This window comes from Cyprinus carpio, chromosome B24 (genome assembly GCF_018340385.1).
Source record: "Cyprinus carpio isolate SPL01 chromosome B24, ASM1834038v1, whole genome shotgun sequence".
Lineage (NCBI taxonomy): Eukaryota > Metazoa > Chordata > Actinopteri > Cypriniformes > Cyprinidae > Cyprinus > Cyprinus carpio.
This window is the reverse complement of record NC_056620.1, coordinates 8955086-8979983: the sequence shown is the minus strand read 5'-3', so window position 1 is coordinate 8979983 and position 24898 is coordinate 8955086. Positions and strand designations below refer to the sequence as shown.

General features: G+C 39.5%; 1 protein-coding gene across 2 annotated transcripts; it reads left to right on the top strand.

Moving 5' to 3' along the window:
• On the top strand, positions 1-24879 carry LOC109049587. 2 transcript variants are annotated; one of them, XM_042752442.1, is made up of 11 exons: positions 1-281; positions 12754-13173; positions 14154-15236; positions 16146-16322; positions 17235-17525; positions 17950-18035; positions 18704-18810; positions 18919-19062; positions 20400-20531; positions 23271-23540; positions 23631-24879. In XM_042752442.1, the coding sequence occupies exons 2-11, from the start codon at positions 13022-13024 to the stop codon at positions 23844-23846; spliced, it is 2658 nt and encodes an 885-aa protein (XP_042608376.1). In that variant the 5' UTR covers positions 1-281; positions 12754-13021; the 3' UTR covers positions 23847-24879. The 2 variants fall into 2 exon arrangements, with proteins under 2 accessions (XP_042608376.1, XP_042608377.1); XM_042752443.1 differs by lacking the exon at positions 1-281 and adding an exon at positions 4027-4447.
• The last annotated feature ends 19 nt before the right edge of the window (positions 24880-24898 follow it).

Genomic DNA, 24898 nt, shown 5'->3' with positions numbered 1-24898 from the left:
AGAAGCGACCAGAAGAAGAAAAGAGCCTCATATGCATTCTGATGATGTCAGTCACATGACCACATGGATGTGAATGTGGTTTATGGATCCTGTCAAAGGCCCAAAACAAGCATATTTTACTCATCGGATACAGTTCACACTCAGTGAGATTAACTGTCGCGATTCATAGCATGTCGTGGGTGAAATCAGTGGCATCTAGTGAGGATGTGTTCGACGAGGATGTGGATGATATTAGTCTGCAGAACAAAGAATGGAAATACAACATGGAAAAACGCGCAAAGGTACGTGACCAGTCGTTTATTAATATTGAACATAAACATGCTTCTACGGAAATATTGTATCGTTGTTATTCTTTTTTTCCAATCTAAATGAGTGTTAGATCGTTCATTCATGCATTGTGAGAGGTTTTTTTCACGTGTTCACTGGTGACGTGTAAAAGAAAAAGCAGGGTGTATAGCTAGTGAAAGTAGCGCAGTCTAGAAACGACTGCCATGTGGTTTTCTGTCAGGATGGTTTCAGAGATGGCAGTGATGCAGGGAAAGAAGTGTCTCTACAGGCTGGTTTCAACATGGGATACGCGGAAGGAGCCGCTAAAATGACTGTCATCGGTCAGCTTAAAGGAATCATGAGGTAAGCAGGTGCACTAGTCTTATCTGTCATCATTTAAGGCCTTTTTTTAGTAGAAATCCATGCAAAAAAACGCCCAACAGTGAGAATAAATTATATTCATGTAGTTAATCACATTATATAAGTATTTTGTGTGGATACTATCTTAATAATTATGCTTTACAAGTAATGAGTTTAGGGACAATCACGTGACTGCTCAATACATACTATATGATGATATGATTAAAATACATTAGTAGTATACACAGAATGTTCCACTGATGGTTTGTATGTAATGTATGGTTTCTATTTGGTATTGTTTGGGAACCAATTCCTGACGTTCTAGGATTGTTCTGTGTAGGTTATTTTTACAACAAGAACTAACATTCTCTGAACGTTCTGGTAATAAAAGTACAACAAAGCGTCAAAAGAAATGGCATTTGTTTTAAACAAAAAATGGCAGAAATAAGATAATCATTTTGAATTCTTATTGCTTGTCAAGCAGCGTTGTTATCGCTAACTGTATTGAAATACTAAAACTAATATAAAATATAATAAAGCTGAATAGAAATATTTAAAAACTAATACAAATGACATAAGCACAAAACAGAACTAGTGAAACCTAGGCTGAAATTGAAAATATGCAAATGTTAGTAAATACTATAATAATAACACTTGTCAAGTTTACACCAGGGTTATTATTGTGAACTAAAACTACAAAAAAAGTTTTTAATTGAAATAAAGCCGGAATAAAATATTCATATTAAATTGAAATAATATTTAAAATTACTTAAAATATTAAATTAACTAAAATATAAACTGAAATTTAAAAATAAGAGAATTCAGAATATTAACTTTAATAGTTATAAAGTATTAAAGGGGTCATATGATGCTGCTAAAAAGAACATTATTTTGTGTATTTGGTGTAATGAAATGTTTATGCGGTTTAAGGTAAAAAAAGAAAACATTATTTTCCACATACTTTACATTATTGTTTCTCCTCTGATTCAGATAATCAGCTCGTTAGAAGTGAGCTCTGTGCATGAACTGTGTTATCATTGACATGGTCCCTACACAGTGTCACTTCAGAACATTCATTCACAGATTTGCACTGCGCACCATCTTCACACACGGACAAGTGTGACATCATATACCTCTGTTTAAATGGAACATATATGTTTACTTTGAACTGGAATCATGGCGGAATATCCTGTGATGTCCACTTCGCAGGGCACTTACGTTCGAATAGAACAAACGTCTGAAGCCATAAGAGAAACACAAAAAATGTGCAGAGCAGGGGGGAGTGAGGACTGGAATTGAGAACTGCTACTCTACACTGCTCAAAACTCGTGCTTGAATCATCAGTGGTAAATCCTTTACAAATGTAAACGTACTTACAGACTGTGAGTCAGAACAGCCGGCATTGTAGTCTTCTCTCCCAGGATCAGGAATCAGTCCTCCATAAAATGTGCTGCACACATCTGAATATTTGGGCTGAACTGTTCTGGAACAGTGTTGTAAATACAACTTAACCACTGATTTCTAGTTGTGTCCTCTTTTGGAAAGCCAAACAAAGTTTTTTTTTTTTTTTTTTTTTAGTTTGTCCCACATCCCATTAGATTACATGGAGAGGGCGGGGTTTATGACCTATACTGGGACCAGCCACATGGGGACGATCGAAACGCGATTGCTTTACTTATGAGGACGAGTGCGGCACACTTGGTTTAAACAAGGCGTTTTAGGAGGGCGTGGACAAGTCTTATCTTTTATAAAGATTATCTCTATAGGTTTGAGACTTTAGTCTTTGCAACTTTAGAGACCTTATCTATTCACAAACAGCTTGTAACACTCTAAAGAGAAAGGAAAAGTTGAAATCGCATCATATGACACCTTTAAATAATATTAAAATAACTCTACTTTGCACTTGTGTAAGGAGACCTGTCAATCATGATAAATTGACTTGTATAAAAAAGGATCATGCAGTTTGAATCAAATCTAAAAATGTCCCTTTTTGTGCCACTATTCCTGCTTATATCCTAAAGCTGTTGTGTCCTTTCTTCTTTTTGACCATTGTCCCGTTGTCTTCTTCCACAGTGCTGTTCGATGCTGGTGTCAGGTTCAGCTGCCTGGAAGCCCGGCTTTAGCGTCGGTTACTGATCTGCTTCAGAGATTGGAGACGCATGAGGACAGACTGGTGGAGGACATGAGGAAAGCCCAGCAGCAGCCTCCACCTAGTGTGACTGAGATGGTGGATGACATGGAGGACCTAAATGTCGAGCAAAGGAACCAAGGTGGAGAATCTAAGTGCTCAAATAATGGGGACTGTTGTGGGAGAGGTGGAGCGAATAATGACTGCTGTGGAAACGTTGGAGGCGCGAGTGAAGATTCACCAAGAACTCTTTGCCAGCATTCTTTCTCTACAGGAGAGAGTCTGAAACAGCTGCTGAAGTGCTGCTTGGACGTAGTAACAGAACTGGGGCTTCCTGAAGAATTAAAACTTCACATTCAGCAGCTCATAGACACTTGAAATGGAACCACTGCAGCAGAGTATCTGAATAACATCCTGTGTGGGCAGGAAACAAGAAGCAAATTCCTGGAAAGAAAATAGCCTGTGCATTATTTGAATCAAATTGATTTGTGTATTTAAGGGGATTTTTTTTCTTTTTCTTTTTTCATTGCTGTGATTCTATTGAACTGCAGTTTTGCTGGATTGTACACCGTGCATTTTAATACGCTTTTATATTATAAATGATCTGATGTAAAGTTTTAAAACAAAAATTATTTCCAGTCAACTTCCATCCATTTATTTGTTTTTATCTAACATTTTTCACACATTTACCATTGTACCATTTACCACCAAATAAAAGCTATTTAATCAAGTTGTTATGTAACTACTTATTTATCTGAAGTTAATTTGAGCCATTTTAGATAAATACAATATATTTTATTAAACATAACTGAATAGAAGCTTTAACTTGGTTACAATTTGGATGTAATGTCACAAAGCTTCCCTTATGGAAAAAGTGCATAATTGTATTGAATGTGCACCTGTAGTCTTGAATGTGCACTTGAATCTTAAAAGTATATTTAAAAAATGTATTTCCAAATAATATTAATAAAATCAAAGTCCACCCAAGTGTACTTAAAAGTTCACTTTTATGATCGTTTCATGACCCTTATGTACACTTTTAAAAAGTTAAAGTACATTTTTAATAATTTTGTTGTGCTTTAAGCAGTGGCATTGGCATTTAAACTATAACACCTTTTTATTTCATAACAAATAAATATCCAAAAAAACATAAAAGCACAATATAGTGCAAAAAAACAAAAAACTCTTCACACACAAAAATATAAAATAAAGTAAATTAATTAAAAAAAAAAAAAAAAAAAACTTACTTTTTAGAAGTATGCAAAAGTGTACTGTCTTTTAACTTTGCTATGTTTAGACAGACTGTGTTAATGCAGGTTCAAGATAGTTGTGTACTGTGTAGATGTGTGGCTAATGGATGTGGAGACCTTTAGAATCAGATTTCACTACATTCCTTTAATCTGAGACCATGCACTGCCCTCTTCAAGAGCTATAAAGTAAGAACAGGATCGAATAAAAGAAATGAAGGGACTCTCTGGCTCTTTTTCTCCCTCTTTTGATTAATTAAAAGTACGTTATTAGATAATAAACGATATTATCAGTAGAGAACCTTGAAGTTCACAGTTTCCTGTGGGGAGTTTATTCATAGACGGAAAGTGAAACTACATACGGTCATTAATACACGTCGATCTTCCTTGACGCAAAAAGTGGTCGTCTGTCTTGACAACTAAATGGAGAATTCTTCACATTTAGGTAGGAATTATAACATTTGATTATGTTAACATTCATGCCATACATATTTTGTCGATCTGAAGTATCGATTAATCTAACGCAGGGATGTTGACAATTCACATGACAGTGCTTATGCTGAGTCTTAATAAATAACATGAGTTTAGAAAACCAAGTTAAATATATTCTATTTGCTTAAAGGAATATTTAGGGAAATAACTGTTTTAAATGTACTTACGTGTAGAGCAGAGTGTTGCAATAGTGTCTGTGGTAAACAATGTCATCATTCTAAGTGCTGTGGACACTTGTGCCTTGCGCCGCAAAACAACTTCAGTCACCAAGTGTAATAATGTACAAACACTAACATGCATCAGTTACATGGAAAACTAAACATATCGTGTAGAAGTCTCCTTAAAATTGAAAGTCTATTTGTGTAGCAACTAGCTTTCTGAAATAGCTGTAATGAAGGTTTTAAAAAAATAATCAAAATCAATTAGAAAACTTGAAGTCTTGCTGATATAAACTGAATGTTAATATTTCGTGTTATTCTGGTATATGGAGTGACTCGTGAATTGTCCAAGGATGGCACCATAATTGTCATAAAAATTAAAATACATACTGATTTTTTTTTTATGATAGGTATTTTAGCTAAAAAAAAAAAAAAAAAAACGAACAAACAATTTTTTTTTTTTTTTTTTTTTTTTGAATTTGCTCTTGGGTTTTTCTGTAAATGGAAAAGAATGGAAACTCCCCAACAAAAATGTACCTTACTAGGGGTTTTAAAGGGGTCAGTCACCAAGTGTAATAATGTACAAACACTAAAACGCATCAGTTACATGGAAAGCTAAACATATTGTGTGAAAGTCTCCTTAAAATTGAAAGTCTATTTATGTAGCAACTGGCTTTCTGAAATAGCAGTAATGAAGGTTTTAAGAAAATTAGTCAAAATTAATTAGAAAACTTGAAGTCTTGCTGATATAAACTACATGTTTATATTTCGTGTCATTCTGGTATATGGAGTGACTTGTGAATTGCCCAAGGATGGCACCATAACTGTCATAAAAATGAAAATACATATTAATTTTTTTTTGTGATATGTATTTTAGTTAAAAAAAAAAATACAATATTATTATTATTATTTTTTTTTAATTTGCTCTTGGGTTTTTTCTGTAAATGGAAAAGAATGGAAACTCCCCAACAAAAATGTACCTTATGGGTTTTAAAGGGGTCATGTGATGTGATTTCTATTTTTCCTTTCTCTTTGGAGTGTTAAAAGCTCTTGGTGGATAAAGAAGATCTGTAAAGTTGCAAAGACTAAAGTCTCATATCCAAAGAGATATTCTTTATAAAAGTTAAGAGTCAACCACGCCTACCTAAAATGGCTCATTCTAACACGCCCCCACATGTCTGTCACGATGTGGAAAGATTTGCATAATGTTCACGCAAAGAAAGAAGGCGTTACTTTTAATCTTGCTGTTGCCATGTTGTGGAGACACTGTTAGTTTCGTTGTGAAAGCGAATCTACTTTGTTTGGCCTTTCAAAAGTGGAACACAACTAGAAATCAGTGGTTAAGTTGTATTTACAACACTGTTCCTAAACAGTTCAACCCAAATATTTAGATGTGTGCAGCGCATTTTACGGAGGATGAAGACTGTTTCCTGGGAGAGTAGCCTACAATGTCAGTGTCTGTTTCTAAAAAGTGGGGCAATTCCAACTTTGAAAGGACAGTCTGGCGCTTCTGATTCACAGCTTGTAATTACGTTCCCTGTCGATACTACACTCGTACGGCATCTGCTAAGACGCTACGGGAAAAATACTTTTTTCTTCTGATTTGAAGCCTTTTTTCAATCACGCAGTGAAACTGCACAGACATTGGTTCATGCAGTGTATAAAAACGAACCAATGGCGAAGCTGCACGAGCCCTTGGGCGACAAAGCCCGCCAGAATAGGTGGGGCATCCAGCTATATAAGCAGGCGTTCACCACAGGATTCTCAGATTTCTTCTCCTTCAGCGACGACTACGCTCTATGCTGATCCAATGCTGATCCAATGCCTGCTTTCCATTGACACGCTTCCGCAGCTGGAATCGGGACCTCTCGGCACGGGGACCTTTGAGGAAAAAAAGCATGGCAGAGGTCTCGAGCGTCCGGCTGCGAGCGAGCTTACATCGGCCCAGATCCTGCGTGCCTCGCCCTCACCCCAGAGAGGGAGTTCTCCTGGCCTTTTCTCCCAGTCTGACCAGTGTCCCTCTGCCGACGCGAGCGACCTGGTCTCATTTGAGGGAAGTGAGGATGAGCTGCTTGATGACAGCCTGTCATTAACAGCCTCGGAAGCAGATGAGCTGGTGGGCACGGTGACCGACCCCACCCCCTTGCCATCGTCCTCGCCCAGCGCCGCCAAAGAAGGGATGGATGCTGAACTTTTCCGTATCCTCGTGAAAGCAGTCAAAGAGTTGGGTTTAGAGTGGTCTCCGCCAGAGGAGCCCTCTCGCAGTCGTCTGGATGAATGGTTCCTGCCAGGGCGCTGCCAGGCCCCTCGTCAGCATTCCTCTCCGTTCTTCCAGGAGGTCCACGACAAACACAACAGATCATGACGTGCTCCCTACTCCGCCGGCCTCCATATTTCTGCTTCATCTGCTCTCACTTCTATTGACAGCACTGAAGAGAAGGGGTACGATAAGCTGCCTCCCCTGGATGAGTCTGTGGCCGTGCACCTCTGCCCGCCCATGGCTATCGGCTGGAGAGCAAAAGCCGCTCACCCGTCCAAGCCGTGTAGGACCACTTCAGCTCTCGCTGGACGTGCTTACACTTCAGCTGGACAGGCGGCTTCTGCACTTCATTCAATGGCGGTCCTTCAGGACTTTCAGGCAAAGATCCTCGCATCCTCAGATGAATCTGGCCTGGACCCTGCGACCCTCTGGAGCTAAGGAGCACAACCGACCTAGCTCTGCGTGACTCTTCAATGTCTCCCAAGGGTCTCTTCGGACCAATGGTTGAAGGATTCGACAAGCTCTTCACGGAGACACAAAAATCATACCAAGCTGTAATAATAATAAAAACTCCATTATCACGGGAAGAAGGAGGCGGGAACCGGCGGACACTCAAATGAAACTTTAATACCCAAAATAAACATAAAACAGCGCGACAGCCCCTCACGGCAACTGCCGCGCACAAACAAAAACCAAACACAAAATAAAACCCAGGCCTGGTCCTCTCTCGTCCTTCACTGTCGTCGCTCCTCTTTTGTATCCTCCCGATCTCCTCCGTGGGACTCGAGACCGGTGAGTGGAGCAGGTGTCGCTCATTTCCCAATCACTCCACCGGCCTCGCTCCGTTCCCACGGCTCTCGGCCCCGCCCCACTCATCACATACCCCCATCGCCCCTCGCAGGCCGGGGGGTACTCCCGAGACTGCGCTCTACCCCCCCACCCCCCCCTCCCTCCGTGGGGGACCGCTCACGGTGACCTGCGGGAACCTGGGGGTAAGGACAGACGAGGCAAAAAAAAAGAAGAAAGAATGATGAGCAACGACAGAAGACAAAAGAGAGAAAAGAAAAAAAAAATAAATAAATCCGGTTCCCAGACACGCTGCCGCTCGGCCCTCCACCGGCTGTGTGAAGTCTTCCGCAGTGCCTGGTGGCGGCACTGGACGGCCCTCGGTGGACGGCACGACACTCCTCCGCCGCCCGGTGGACGGCGACGGCTCCTCCGCTTTCAGGCAGCCGGCAGGAGTCCCCCGTTCCCTGCTCCTCCCCATTCTCGGCGGATGGCAGCAGGCTCCGGCCACCTGGCGAACGGCGGCGACTCCTCCGCTCCCTTACGGACGGCAGCCACCCCTTCACATCGCGGGCGACCGGCAGCGAGTTCGTCCGTCCCCGGCAACTCACTCCAGCCCACCGCCTCGAGTGTCCACGGCGCCAGACTGCTACGCCTTGCTCCATGGCACCGCGGATTCACCCCAGTGGCGAGGGATCTTCGGCAGCGCGTCCCTCCTTCCTCCCGCGTTTCGGCACCAGTGTAATAATAATAAAAACTCCACAATTACGGGAAGAAGGAGGCGGGAACCGGCGAACAGTCAAATAAATCTTTAATGACAAAATAAACATAAAACAGCGCGACAGCCCCTCACGGCGACTGCCGCGCACAAACAAAAACCAAACACAAAATAAAACCCAGGCCTGGTCCTCTCTCGTCCTTCACTGTCGTCGCTCCTCTTTTGTATCCTCCCGATCTCCTCCGTGGGACTCGAGACCGGTGAGTGGAGCAGGTGTCGCTCATTTCCCAATCACTCCACCGGCCTCGCTCCGTTCCCACGGCTCTCGGCCCCGCCCCACTCATCACATACCCCCATCGCCCCTCGCAGGCCGGGGGGTACTCCCGAGACTGCGCTCTACTCCCCCCCCCCCTCCCTCCGTGACCTGCGGGAACCTGGGGGTAAGGACAGACGAGGTGAGAGAAAAGGAGATGGAAGGATGAGGAGCGACGGGAGACGAGAGAGGGGAGAGAGGAGAAAAAAAAATAAAAAATTCCGGTTCCCAGACACGCTGCCGCTCGGCCCTCCACCGGCTGTGTGAACGCCTCCGTGGTGCCTGGCGGTGGCACTCGAAGTCCCTCGGTGGACGGCACGACACTCCTCCGCTGCCCGGTGGATGGCGACGGCTCCTCCGCTTTCGGGCAGCCGGCAGGAGTCCCCGGTTCCCTGCTCCTCCCCATTCTCGGCGGATGGCAGCAGGCTCCGGCCACCTGGCGAACGGCGGCGACTCCTCCGCTCCCTTACGGACGGCAGCCACCCCTTCACATCGCGGGCGGCCGGCAGCGAGTTCGTCCGTCCCCGGCAACTCACTCCAGCCCACCGCCTCGAGCGTCCACGGCGCCAGACTGCTACGCCTTGCTCCATGGCACCGCGGATTCACCCCAGCGGCAAGGGATCTTCGGCAGCGCGTCCCTCCTTCCTCCCGGGTTTCGGCACCAGTGTAATAATAATAAAAACTCCACAATTACGGGAAGAAGGAGGCGGGAACCGGCGAACAGTCAAATAAATCTTTAATGACAAAATAAATACAAAACAGCGCGACAGCCCCTCACGGGCGACTGCCGCGCATAAACAAAAACCAACCACAAAATAAAACCCAGGCCTGGTCCTCTCTCGTCCTTCACTGTCGTCGCTCCTCTTTTGTATCCTCCCGATCTCCTCCGTGGGACTCGAGACCGGTGAGTGGAGCAGGTGTCGCTCATTTCCCAATCACTCCACCGGCCTCGCTCCGTTCCCACGGCTCTCGGCCCCGCCCCACTCATCACACAAGCTATGCAACATTTCCTGCCAAAGCGCTCCAGCTCCGCTGCTGCTTCTAGTCGTCCTAAGTCTATGCCGACTCAGCAGCCCGCAAAGCCAGCATGCTGCCCCCGCCATTCAGCCTGCTAAGGCTCAGCAGATGCGAGGACACTCCTGCTCGGCCAGACGCTACCCTCTTCCTAAGCGCCAGGGACCCCGACCCAAGATTGCATTGGACCCAGTGCCTCAGGCATCTTCCTGATCTGCAGGACAGGAAGAGGATGAAGCCAGGCAGAACTAGTATAACATAGGACACCTAGAGCGCCTGGGACTCAGGGTCAATTTTGCCAAGAGCGCATTGTTCCCCAACCAATGAATATCGTTCCTGGGAAAATTTTTGACTCAGCCCAAATGAGAGCTGTAGTCACGCCGAAATGGGCTCTGGCCATATGGAGGCTGGTGACCTCCTTCAAGATTGGTACCACTCGAGACACCTTAAGTGTTCTATTTTTTCTGCTTGGTGTCTAAACCGCAACAAAGACCCTCCTACTTCCAATCTGTCAGAGGTGTTGTCATTCCTGCAAGAGCTGCTGGATAGGGTTTATCCACTTTCAAAGTTTATGTGGCGGCTATAGCAGCCTCTCATACCCCTATTGCGGGTCAATCGTTGGGCAGAAACAGCGCGATTATTCACTTCTTTAGTGGGCGTCAGGAGGCTGAATCTGCCTCACCCCCTAACTGTCCCTTCATGGGATCTGCCTACTGTGCTAAGGGCCCTGAAGGGCCCTCCTGTTTGAGCCGCTACAGTCTACCAACATCTAGCCACACTGTCGCTAAAGACTGCTCTGCATGTGGCACTAGCATCAGTAAAGCGAATAGGGGACATGCAGGTGCTCTCCATTAGCCCTGCCTGCCTGAAATTCGGCCCTAACGACTCTAAGGTTGTCCTGAAATCAAGGCATGGTTACGTACAAAAGGTGCTCTCCACTCCATTCAGAGCAGCACAGGTCATTACGCTCTCTGCGTTTCCTCCCTCTTAAAAGGACAAAAGTTATCTCTACTCTTACCCGTCAGAGCTCTGAGAATTTATATTGAGCATTCCACCCCTTATAGATGGTCGGAACAACTCTTTGTCAAGTTCGGTAACTGCACCAAAGGGCATCTGGTCATGAAGCAAAGACTCTAGATGGATAGTTGACACCATCTCGCTAGCATACTCTTCCTTGGGCCTTCAATGTCCCATTGGCACACAGGGCCATTCTACCTTGCTGTCCACATTCGCAAGGTTTTACAACCTGGAGGCCCGGCCTTGCATTCCAGGATCCTCTCCGCTTGAAGAGACACGCACTGTGTTACACACACAGATCTGGCAGAGAGCCCTTGACCATATCGCTCAAGCTCTCTGGCATTTGTTCACTTGTCACTTCAGTCGAAGTAACCTGAGAATCCTGTGGAGAACGCCCGCTTATATAGCCAGATGCCCCGCCCATTCTGGCGGGCTTTGGCAGGCTTTGTCGCCATAGGCTTGTGCAGCGGAGCCATTGATTCGTTTTTTTTAAACACTGCACAAACCAATGGCCGTGCAGTTTCACTGCGTGATTGAAAAAAATGCTTCAGTTCAAGAGAAAAAGGGCTTTTTCCCATAGCGTCTTACCAGACGCAGTACTCGTTCTCCTATCTCAAGGAACCGAGGTTATGTTAGTAACCGAGTACGTTTTCATATTTAAAGAATTTTCAACTGATGATTCAAACACAAGTTTTGAGTAGTGTAGAGTAGAGCTTGTTGTTTGTCGTTTCTCCGATAACAAATGCAGACATGGATTTTATGTTTACGCAGCGCGATACGCAATGCAACACGTAAAAAGACAGTATAAGTCATTAAAATCAGTAATTATGTCCCCACTGGATGCAACAAATGCCTCGTTTGTAATGCGTTTTATTGGTTTTGTCTCATCGCGCCGGGAGACGGCATCACAGTAAGGTAAGGGGCGTAACATTTGTGTCACACGCTTGAGGTATTTTGCTAATCACAATGCACTGGAAAGCTGGCCAATCAGCGTACACCGTGCTTTTCAGAACAATGAGCTTCGTAAAAATCGACGCATTTCAGAAAGGCAGGGCATAGAGGAGCGACAATAATGTACAGTATGTGGAAAATAATGTGTTTTTGAACCTTAAACTTAGGGCTGCACAATTAATCGGAATTAAATCGCAAAGGCAATAAATCGCGATTAGGCAGAAACTGTGATTGTCATGTGTATCTTTCAGTGAAGCACAGTTCTGTGATCAGTAGTTAATCTCCATCCAAAGGCCAGATCGCTGCAGCTGAATAAACAGAAGATTTAACTGCTTTCATTGATTCAATGTGACTAATAAACACATGACTATGGCAATATACTGTATGGTTTATCTGAGTTCTTATTATTATAATTTTCATCATAATAAAGTATATTTATAATGAAATGCTAATCGTCATAGCCATTATCACTGCTTAGAATACAATGAAATATTGTGTGCCTTAATTATTTTTTAAGAAGCCACATCATCTCACAGAAGGATTTATTTCAAATTCGACTGATGTTATGAAGTGAGTTTGAAGTAAAAACGTTATTAAATGCGATTAATCATGCTAAACCACATAAACACATTGCATTACACCAAATAGACAAAATAATGTTCTTTTATGTGGTGGTGGATGAGGAGACGACCACCAACCCCCACCCCCCCACTAATTCAATGTTCAATTGAAACATTTAGATGTGATCACTAATTTACACAAATTAAGTTAGGCCAATTGAAAAAATTAGATGTGATCAGTCAATAGAAAATTTTGAGTTGGAGAGGTCTGATTTTTTATTTATTCATTTTTTTTGTTTTGTTTTGTTTACAGTGTATTACAGTTATTGTTAATACTGTAAAATTACAATGTGTACAAGATCACCTTGATGTAAGAAGCTTTCAAAGTCTTACAGTCTTTTGAATTACTTCAGATTTGTCTTCAGATGAAGAAATTGCATTTTTTACTCACATGGGAATTTGTGTTTGTTTTTAATCTGCAGGTTTGAGCAGATGACCAGATACTCAGAAGTGCAGTTTATGGTCAGCTCCTATAGCTGGACTATTCTTACAGATACACATTATTTACAGACACTGCTCAAATGTATTGGTACGAGGCATGTAGAATGTTGTCTGGAGGAATAATATTTGTATATGGCTAGCCCTCTGGAAGTGGAAGTGGCTTGCTCTAAATAACTGAACATCCTTTGGTTTGAACTTAAACCCAGAGAAGTGGATTTATTGAAAGCTATCACTGCAACCTGTGCCAAGATGGGGAACTTTTGGGATTGTTGTGGACGAAAAAATTCATGTGACCATACAGAGGATGAGTCTAAAGGTTTATTGCACAGCTCTGAATCAAAGACATCAACTAAGGCAGGAACGGAAGTCTGCACCAGTCCAACTTCAGATGGAGAGCACAGGTAAAGTTAATGATTGACCTTTTTACTAACGTAGCATAAACAGAGTTTGTGATTGCTTTTTTCCCCTATTGTGACTTATTTCTGAATGAAACAACAGTGACCAAGTGGGAGACTTGATTTTTTCATTGGATCATTAGTTGTTTGTGACAGTGCAAGTCGCAATGGATTCGAAACTGAATTTTTTTGACTTTGTCTGTTATAAGTTTCATAGCTTACAATGTCCTCTCCAGTACAAAAATTACACTTATTTAACCAAGCTTTGTGGAATTTATGTCACCGGTCTACACTGAACACAAGCATAATGTTGTGTCAAAACCAAATAAAACCTAATATAATCACCGATGCTGTCTACACTTGATACAGTATACAGATGCCCAATCAACTTCTGACATACTCCACATGCTTGAGTCTGCTAACAACAGGACTGAAAGAGGAATTTTTTTTTTTTGCATTGATGCCTCCAGTTTGAACAGTCTTTAGAAAGACGTCAGCTTCATGAACAAGTGTATGGTTTATTTTTAATTGCATCCCGGATCATGCATTTGATTGCAGTCCACTTATAAAGATTATATAACTCCACTTACAATGCCACTTTGACACCTTGAATTAAACGGGATGTTTTTGTACTGTAGCTTTAAGACATCAATGTGTAATTGACTTGTGCTTTGATTGGCTAAACTAAACATACTTGGTGCAGTTTGCACTGTTGTTTGTACTTAATGGGCCAAGTTGTTCAATTCTGAATAGCAAATGCTAAAGTCATATGGTTATGTCCTCATAATACTGACATTGGTACAATGACAAATTCTGAATTATTTACATTTGTGACTAGTTTTTCACCTTAGTTTCTATAGATTGGCTGAAGAGAGCTTTACATTGTTAACTTTCAGTGCTGTACGTCAAACTAGTAACTAGTTGTTTTTCATGTTCTTTCCATAACATTCACATTTGACTTAAATGCATTTTAAATATCTTGACAGGCATGAAGATGAAACAAAACCACAGCTGGGTGAATCGGTTATAACCACACAGCCAAATGCCAGCGCTCAAATTCCTAATCCACAGAGCTCTTACTCTACAACAATATTACTATTAAAAACTGACGGCGCTCTTGCTGCTGAAGTTAATCACAATGTTTCTCCTGAAATGGCTCCAACAGAAGCTATAATCTTAGCTTCAGAACCACCAAAAACAGAGACTGAAATCACTGAAGAAATCCAATACATTGAAGCTGAAGTCTCAGAAGCAACTCAAGATGCAGTCAAAGCACCTGCGGAGAACGTTGCCTCAATGAAAGGGGAGATAGAGGCTCCGCACGGGTCAGTTGAAGAGGTAGACATCACAGCTGCACTGACAGATGATGCAGGTGTTACGCCAACAAGTTCAGACTCAACAGTCGCAGCTGCTGTGGAGACACCTGTTAAGGAAGCACCTGTTGAAGAAGCGACTGTGCTTGCTCAGGTAGAATATGAGAACTCCACCCAACCAGAGCCAGAAACACATCTGGAGATGATTGTAGATGAGAAGGAAATGATCCAAGCTGAGGAACTAACTCTGAGTGACACCAATGAAGTGACACATGAAGAGGCTGGTCTTATTGACACTGGGGATATTTCATTGATGGGCAACAGCAGCAAAGAACCTGACTCATGCTTTTTAGGTAAGTCTAATGAGTCGGATGTTATTGAGGAGAGTGTAGCTGAAGAGACCGCTGAGGAACCCATCGTTGAGCAAACAGCTGAAGCAGAGGACAACCTTTCAGAGGATATTCATTCAGAGATGGCAGAACAGAAGCAAGTGACATCTGAAATTTCTCAACCTCAGGAACATTCACAGGAAGCTTCATCTCCAAATGTGGATATTACCAATGGACTCTCTCCTGTCATAGAAAATGGTCTTGTGAAGGACCCAGGGAGTCTGAAAGTCGAGAATGAAATAAATGATGTCATGGCGGTAGAAAAGCTGCCTCAAACAGAAGACACAGTCCAGGAATCAAATGAAGAAACCTTGGAATCTGAGAGTAAAGAGCAACTGCCATCTAAACCCTCTACACAAACTGACAGGTAATGAGTTAATAAAAAGTCTAAATTTAATGCAAATGAAATTAAAATATAAATAAAATTGGAAAATTCTACAGAATTTTTCTACAGATCTGGTATTGATTGTTCATTATTAGAGGTGGGCGATATACAGGTGAACTCAATAAACTGGTAGAAGTTTGGCAAACAGTAATAGTGTGACACTGTAGAGCTGCATTGTCATAAAAGCTCATCATTTCCATTCAATTTTAAAGCCAGTTTCATATTTCAAGTGATTTCAAACCATTCAAGTTCAAGAAGATGCAAAATTGAATTCAATTCTCAAATGAATAATTAGTTTCACACATAGAGTATTTTATTTTTGACTGTTTACTTTTCTTCAGTAAGCTTGAGAAGATTTTCCTACATTAGTTAGGATAAGGGTTAGTCTTCTGTAGCATTTAAATTGATATGGAGAATTAATTAAAATAAATCTAACATTTTGGCATGATAACTAAGAACCTTATTTCCAGCAAAAATAACTATATTGTAATATATATTGTTATTTTGAAATAAGATTGCTCATATATAATAACATTGGTCAGATTGCTGACCTGTAGTCCATATGGCATATGTTAATGTCTCTGTTATTTTACTATCATTGAGATACTATTATAGTTTTTGCTGATATTTTTTTAAATTATTATTTTTATTTTATATCCATTTTAATTAATTCAATTTTTATTTTAGTTTAAGGTATTTTAGTTTAGTAAATAAAACTAATAAAATAAAATGTTTCTTTGGCAACTAACTGCATTAAAATAAGTTTAGGTTTTTATGTTTTATGGTATTTCAGTTAACATTTATTTAAAGTAACAAAATTATCATTATTATAATTTTTTATGTTAGTTAACTAATGACCTTAGTGTCTAGCTCAAGTCTATTCTTTTACAGCACTATTGATGTGGACAAACCAGAAGTAATGGATTCTGTGAAAGATCTAGAGAAGAGTGAAAAGGTTGCAGAGCAAGAGCGCGAGACTACAGAACTCGTTCAGAATGGCCTGGACTCCACATGTGCCTCAGTGCCATCGAGCCCCATTGAGAAAACCAGACTCACTGAACCAACCAGGTTAGTACATCCTGATACTCATTTTTATTACCATTAGGTGGCGCAAAACACTCAGTGTAAAAGTCAGAGTTCATAATTATGTTTCAGTGTCAACACACTAAGAGTGTAATCACACCTGCCATAATAGAAATAGATAAATTGTCAAAAAGGGAAGCTTGTGTCACGCCAAGGCAAACAACTGTCACTAAAGTACAAACACTAGTAAAGTACAAGGTAGCTACAATGTAAACTTCAGTTGGAGTAATCTGATTGCTTTTGATCTTAATTGAGCCACTGTTAATTTAAGCACCATTTTGTTTAATGATGTTTATATAATGTTTTAATGTGTGATTGGGCTACACAGTGTATCAGCAGTGGTCTAAACAGTGTTTATTCGGAAGTCCTTCAACCAATTCTTCAAGAAAATTGCTATCTGAACAGCATTCCTTTCAACCTTATTTTGGTAACATTTGTATGATCGTAGATTATAGTGACCTTTGGCATAGTTTAAGACTATGAAATGGCCACATTTAGAACAGTTCCTGTTTTTTGCTCAAAGCTTTTAAGCACTATATATACATACACAGACACATTTTAGAATATATTAATATTTTTTAATAGTAGTAATTTTTCACTGTCTTACTGTTTACACTGTATTTTTTTATCAAATTAATTCATACTTGGTGAGAATAAGAGACTTCTTTGATATCTTTCAGAAACATTAAAAAATCGTATAGATCACAAATGACTTTAGGCATTGCTTTTTGCAATATTTTTGTCCTGAATATAATTTGTGGTCATAAAAAAACATAAAATATTAACAAACTTTAAGTATTAAAAATGCAATTTTAAAATAATTATAAAACATGACTCCAAATTGTGTCCTCCTTGTCAGAATTGCCCAATAACCACTCTATCATTTCTCATTTACAGTGATTCAGTTGCACTAGAAGACACTGAGGACAAAAGTGAGGTTCCTGTGTTGAGCGAGACAAAATTAGTGGAGGAAGTTGTAAAAGATACAGAAACTGGACCTCAACAAACAGAAGACGAAAAGGAGAAACAGGAAGAGGAAGCAAGTGTTGCCAAGGAAAACGAAGGAAAAGATGACACTTCAGCCACCCCGAAATCAGAGATCCTTTTTAGCTGTAGCACAGTAGAGGTCAAGCTGATACAGAAGGATACAGAAGAAAGTGTGGAGGAAGCACACGAAACACTGGATGAGTATGTGTCACTCGTTCATTCTGTTTTTCCAGCAATACTTTTAGTTTGGAAAGCAGATGGTCAAAAAAGCATTTGGGCATCAGATTCAATTATTAATTAGATAAATTAATGAAGAGATGAGATTATGCAGTATTGTGAGTATAGTCTTGCAACTCCTTCATCTAGTACTATATTTACAATAATGTAATAGATCAGCATTCAGCAAATCTGATTTATAGTAGTGAACGAGGGATTTTCACATACAATATGTGAACAACTGACATAAAAGAGCTAAAGAATCATGACAAAGCCTCTTTAAATTCAGCAAGACTTGCCCTGCATGATGAATCATTATCATCTGGGAGGTTGTGCTTTAATATAACAGTTTTAGCTAGACATACTGTACTTAACATCGTATGAATGATAGTTCGTCTTTATGCCGTAGGAGTGCAGACCTATATCTGGGAGCTGAGGAGATTGAAATGGGAGCCAGCAATAACAAGCCATCCAAACCACTGCTGGAGCTCACAAGTATTAATGATTTTTCATTTATGTCACACTATCTAATAGTTGAAGGGTTAGTTTAACCCAAAATTGAAAATGAAGTCATCATTTATTTACCCTGGTGTTGTTCTAATGCCCTAATGGAGATGTGATACTCTGTTAGCACCATAGTTCACTCAGACTTATCCCCAAAAAGCACATCGTGTTCACACTCGTGTCAACTGTCATTCTGACTCATCTGACAAACTGAGCTCTGGTCCAGAGATATTCAACTTAGTGAATAAAGTACACATACTTTTTTGAGATTCCTAGGCATTGAATAACATGATAAAAATTCAGTAAAGCCGCTCTAAAAAGAGGACAAGAGTAAACCATCAGTTTTCCAGTTAAAGTCAGTAAATTGTTCAACATTCAGCTCAGTTAAGTTCTATTCCAATAGTGTCTGTGCAAGCATGTCAACAATATTAAGTGTCCCCGACTAAGCAAAGGAACCCAAACTCTATTGGTCACAGAAACACTCAGAACACTTGCAATATATGTTGCATTTCATTCTTGGGTGAATTATCCCTTTAAGGAAATGTATTGCAGCCAAATCAAATCGTTGTGAAAAATGTAAAAGATACTGGTCCACAGGTTTTCTGCATCCAGATAAACATCTCACTGGGTATTTGTCATGATTTGTTTTTCTTGTCTAGTTCCTGGTGTAGAGACCAGATGTAGCTTAGCACCAGCTGTGGACATACTGGCCTACAGTGAGAGAGAATGGAAGGGAAACACGGCCAAAAGTGCTCTCATCAGAAAGGTGACTTAACTAACTTTGTCATATTTTTTCCTGAAATGTATTTAAAGTATTTTGATTGAACTGTCTGTGCTTCTTAAAGTCTTACTTGCTTCAGTGTGTTTGTCTCAGGGGTACAGTGAGATGTCCCGTAGCTTTAGCGGACTGAGGAGAATCAGAGGCGATAACTACTGTGCTCTACGAGCTACACTGTATCAGGTGCTGGCAAACAGCACAAAAATGCCCACCTGGCTGCAGGATGAAGGCTTTCTATTGGTGAGGACACCTCTGTACTCTTATTAAAAGCATTTTTTAAATCAGTGCTACATGGCAGAGGAAAAGGGCTGTGGCAATCCCATTTGCCAAAAATGTAAGAACACTTCAACACCCATAATAATGTTCTGGGCTCAATTCTACAGGAATACAAAAGCATGATCTGTAGTGCTACATCAACAAAAACCCTGGAGCTCTCAATTGTCAAAGTGCGTCATTCGGTAGATTTTAGCTGACAAATAAATGGGTAGATCTGGGTGCAGGTAACATGAAGAAAGAGTACAGATTGTTCATTTGTGTCAGATTACATTTGGCCTCTATAACCAGACTAAAGTTTATAAGCTGACACTAGGTGTGTTACATGCAATTTTCATCAGATTCAATGAATCCAGTCCTAATCTTAAAGGGATAGTTCACCCAAAAATGAAAATTTTGTCATCATTTACTCACCCTCATGTCATTCCAAAGCTGTATGAGTTTCCTTCTTATGTTGAACACAAGAGAAGATATTTTGAAGAATGTTGGTAATCAAACAGTTGATGGTGCCCATTGACTTCCATAGTATTTCATTCCCTACTATGAAAGTCAAGGGGACCAACAACTGTTTGGTTCTTCAAAATTCTTCAAAATATCTTCTTTTGTATTCAACATAAGAAAAAAACGCATACAGGTTTTAGGAACGACATGAGGGTGAGTAAATGACAAAATTTTTATTTTTGGGTGTACTATTCCTTAAATTCTGATTATATGAACTGTAAACATAGCAGTCCGCTTCACATATTTGTTTACATGTGCATTACATGTATTTCATACAAAAGCTTTTTGCATGCATAGTGCTTAGTCGCTGTGTGCGGAAATATTAAAGGCCACTGTGATAATGTCACCAGAGCAAGTGTGAGAATAATTAAAGCTTTTGCCTTGACACAGCTAAAAAAAATAGCTGACATATGTGTCAGAAGAGCTTTTTAGCAAATATTTAGTAAATATTCAGTTTCATACACTTAAACGGTTAACAAGACTTGAAAGATAAATAAACACATTTGTATGATGTAAAACGTATATAAACATACTGTACATCATGGCACAGGTACTGTATTTTTATTTATTAATTTTTTTTTTTTTTAGATTAAAAGATTCAGACCATTATATTATTCTTTTTGCCTGTGGATCAGATTATTTCTACACCACCCCTTTCAATTCATTCGGCTCAGTTGAGGTGTTTACATGAACTATTTTTGCTCTGATTGGGCCATCGATCTGATTATTTGGGTATGTGTAAACATAGCTAATGCATGTGATGTTTTCTAGCTCAGATTAACAGCTGCTGGTTATTCTCACAGTTACCAGAGAAGATTGAAGCTGAGGATCATTTGATTGGTGGATGGGTGTTTCCTCCAGAATGCAAGTTAGGAAGTGAGAAGGAAAGTTCTGTGGAGAGACTAAAATGTTATTTGGATCTACTTAAGAAGAAGGTGAATCTCTCTTTTTTTTTCTGCTGTGCATTACATTTATCTTATTCAAACATAAAATAGTTTGAATAAGTAATATTAAAAAATATATATATAAGAAAATTAAATTAATCAGAAGTAACAATAAGTGCTAGGCAACAATTAATTGCAATTAATCATGTCCAAAATAAAAGTTTTTGTTTATATATGTGTTTGTACTGTGTATAATTATTATGTATATATAAACACACACACATACATTATATATTTTGAAAATATTTACATGTATATACTGTATTTATATTCATATAATTTATATTATATATATTTAATATATAAACAACATATTTTTCTTAAATGCATGTGTGTGTATTTATATATACATAATAAATATAGTACACACATATTTTATGTACACAAAAACTATTTTGGGTGCGATTAATCACAATTAATCATTGCTCAGCACTAATATAGTAGCAAAAAAAAAGTAATATTTCAAATAAATGCTTTCGTTTTTTAACATATTAAACTTAATTATAGAAGCCAGATTCTATCATCTATCATATCATAACCTTTTATCTTAAAATTTCAACTCAAAAATAAACACCACTTAGAATTAACACCTAACATTTTTAAAAAAAAAAAAAAAAAACTAATACCAAGGTAAAAAAAAAAAAAAAAAAAAACTGTATTTTGCCCAAGAATATTTTTTACCATTTTGCAACATTTCCATTTCATATTGTATTCATAAATGAAATGCTTGCAATCAGATATTACTTTCACAAAATTAATATTTTGCATAAAATGCATTTCATGATTGAAACCTTAACCTTTTGTTCACCAAAATCAAGTCACCATCTGGCCTGGCCATTGATTTGGACCGTTTTTGATTTTTTTAAAGTCAAGACAAATTGATTCATGATTCATCACTTGGTTACATTGGGCAGGCAATAATATAAAATATTAATTTAATAGTAAATAAATGAAAATGAACAGCAGTATACAGTGCCCTCCATAAGTATTGGAACAGTAAAGCTGTGTTTGCTGCGGAGTCAAGAAATCTGTAAATATGATAAAAAGATGAATATGAGAGAAAACTACAGAATGTCTCATTTTATTATTGGGTGATTTAACACATAGATGTTTTACCAACTAAGAAGATCAGCACTGTTAGAGTTTCATCTCCCTATCTGATATGAGCATATGTATTGGAAGAGTTGCCTCACAGGTCTTTCTAAGTGATCAGCTGTATCATGTTGCATTAATTCTTCAGAAATTAAAAGCAGGGAATGTGTCTTATCAGTTATATCCATTGCATATGCATTCTAAGTCTTGCATTCGATGACGACACACAAAAACCAGGATGAAGATGAGGGAGCTGACTTTGAGAGAAAAGCAAGCATTTGGATGCTAAAAGAAAAGAGGAAATCAGTTAGAGCTATCGAAAAAACAAAGGGCATGAAGAAATCAAGAGTTTGGAAACTACCGGCGACATCAGCAACCAACAATCACCTGATCAGCTGAGAAAAACAACAGTAGTTGATGACAGACAAATCATAGAAGCTGTGAAAATGAACCCTAAAATACATGTCTATAAAATCACCAACAAACTCCAGAAAGCTGAGGTGATGCTCTGACAGTCTACTCTCCGCAAGAGACTTTAACACATAATTACAGATGCTACACAGCAAGATGCAAACCTCTGATCAGCACCAAAAATAGAAAGGCAAGATTAGAGTTTGCAGAAGCCAGTAGAGTTTTGGAACAGAGTTTTATGGACAGATAAGACACAGATGAACCTTTATCAAAGTGATGGGAAAGCAAAAGTGTGGAGTAAAAAAGGGAATTGCAAGTGAGCATACAGCCACATCTGTAAAGCTTGGTGGAGATGGTGTCATGGCATGGGCATGCATGGCTGTCTCTAGAACAGGCCCTCTCAATTTTAATGATGACTTAATGTATGATGACAGTAGCAGAATGAATTTGGAAGGGTACAGAAACATCATGGCTACCAATATTCAAGAAAATGCCACCAGACTCATCAATATTGTATCAGGAGAATGACCCCAAACACCGTCAGTTCAGTCAAGGAGTTTATCAGGGCAAAGAAATGGAAAATCTTAGATTGCCCAAATCAATCTCCAGATTTAAATCTGATTGAACTCGAATTTCACCTGCTTAAGAGGAGACTAATGGCAGAAACTCTCCAAAACGTGCAACAGTTGGAATTGGCTGCATTAAAGGCTGGGGAAAAGCATTTCAAAGGATGAGACCTAGAGTCTGGTGATGTCTATGAGTCACAGACACACTTCTCTGATTGCACGCAAGTGATCTGCAACAAAATAATAGCTTTTAATCTTTTACATCTGCCTTAAATTCAACTGTTCCAATACTTTTGCTCACATGAAATAGTGGGCTGAACTCTAAAAGTGCTGTCCTTTTTATTTGGTAAAACATGTATGTGTTGAAACAGCTAATAATAAACTGTGACATTCTATAGTTTTGTCTTATATTCAACTTTTATCATATTTGCAAATGTCTTTACCACACAGCGAACAAAGAAATTTGGTCACTGCTGTCCCAATACATATGAAAGGCTCTGTATAGTGTATTACTGCATATTCTTATTGGTCAATCACAGCATTTAGTCTAAATTGTCCTTTGCCTTTAAGTAAAATTCAAGTTCTTTTCTGTGTTATTCGATAAAATATCATGATTATTTCTGTTTTTATACATTTGTATCTTTATTTGCTTTTTATTCAGTGGCAGGAAGCAGCAGCCTATGAGAGCTCCGAGGAGAAGCATAATTTGTGTGAGCGTGTGTTTCAAGGTGGAGAAGAGGAGTATGGTCTTCTGGAAGCACTAAAGTTTCTAATGCTGGCCAAAGCTGTTGAGCTTCATCACAACATGACGGCAGATCAAGAAGTGCCTGTGTTCTGCTGGCTTCTGTTTGCCCGCGACACATCCGAAAACCCCCAAACCCTCCTGGCCAATCACCTGAGCCAGATCGGCTTCAGTGGCGGGGTAGAACAGGCAAGTATGATGACACTGACAGACTTACAGCTCTTGAAGGCTCTGGCTTTAAAATACAATTTAAATGCAAGTTTGCTTTGTTTGTTGTAGGTAGAGATGTTTCTACTGGGCTATGCCTTAAAGCACACCATTCAAGCCTTCCGTCTATATATGACTGACACAGAGGAATTTGTGACACATTACCCAGACGACCACAAGCAGGAGTGGCCCTGCGTGTGTATTGTCACAGAGGACGATCGCCATTACAACGTCCCTGTCAGGAGGAGCGTTCAACACCAGCACAGAGAAGATATCACGATGACCTAACAACAGAGACCTTAGAGAACAAATCTGATCTACAAAGTGGCATGATGTTTGTTTTTTGAAAATGATTTGTTGGTCATCTGGTGAAGGGAATTTATAGCAATTTACCAAGAAAATTGCAAGCAGAAGTGCTCAGGTTTTTCCCCTAAATGAATCACAGAACTAACATCAGCCTCTCAGGAAATGCTGTGATAATTAACACTGGTTCGGAAAGGGGAAAAAAACCCTTACTGCCTTTTTACTTTAACGCTGTTATTTTTTGTATTATGCACTGTTGGAGATTTTGTTGATTTACATTGTTAATGTTAAAAAAAAATACTAAAGAATTTACAACAATAATTTTAGAGAATTTTAATTCAAAAGAATGTATTGTGCGTAGGCTATAGTACGGGAAATGAGATATTGGTCTACTTACTATAAGTTAATTCATCACATACCTCAAATTAATGTTGTTTCAAAATATAAAAGAAAATTTAGAAAATAGCCATGCGCGCTGATTGAAGCATTTTTAAACAAATTCTGTCAGACATGTCGGCCCATTTTTCTAAACATTATTTATACAACTGAAAAGGTTTCTGTGTTTTTTTTTGTTTTTTTCTTAAATCAATCATGATTTAAGAACTATTTAAATGAGGCTCTACACAAAATATTGTCAATTTTAAACATTTGGAGCATTAGACTCTTAAAAAAAGCCAGAATAACATATGTTTACATGTTCTTAACAGACATTAAAAGCAACAATTACATGCATAAATCATGTTAGCAGGCTGCTGGCGATATAGATGCCAACAAGTGTTCAACAACGCTTAATATTTGGCTCATTGTGGAGTGAATCAAGAACTTGCACTTTTTATTTTGATGTTTTTTTTCCCCTGCTCATCTGAATTTTTGTATATATGACAGATTAACGCTGATTAACTTTATTGCCAAACATAGACAGTTATACAGTATTGGTTATGTAAAATACTCATTTTTCAGGAACTGGAAGACAAGACCATTTAAGGAAATATGAATAAAATATTCTGTTCTATGACTATTCTATTCAGGCTCTGACT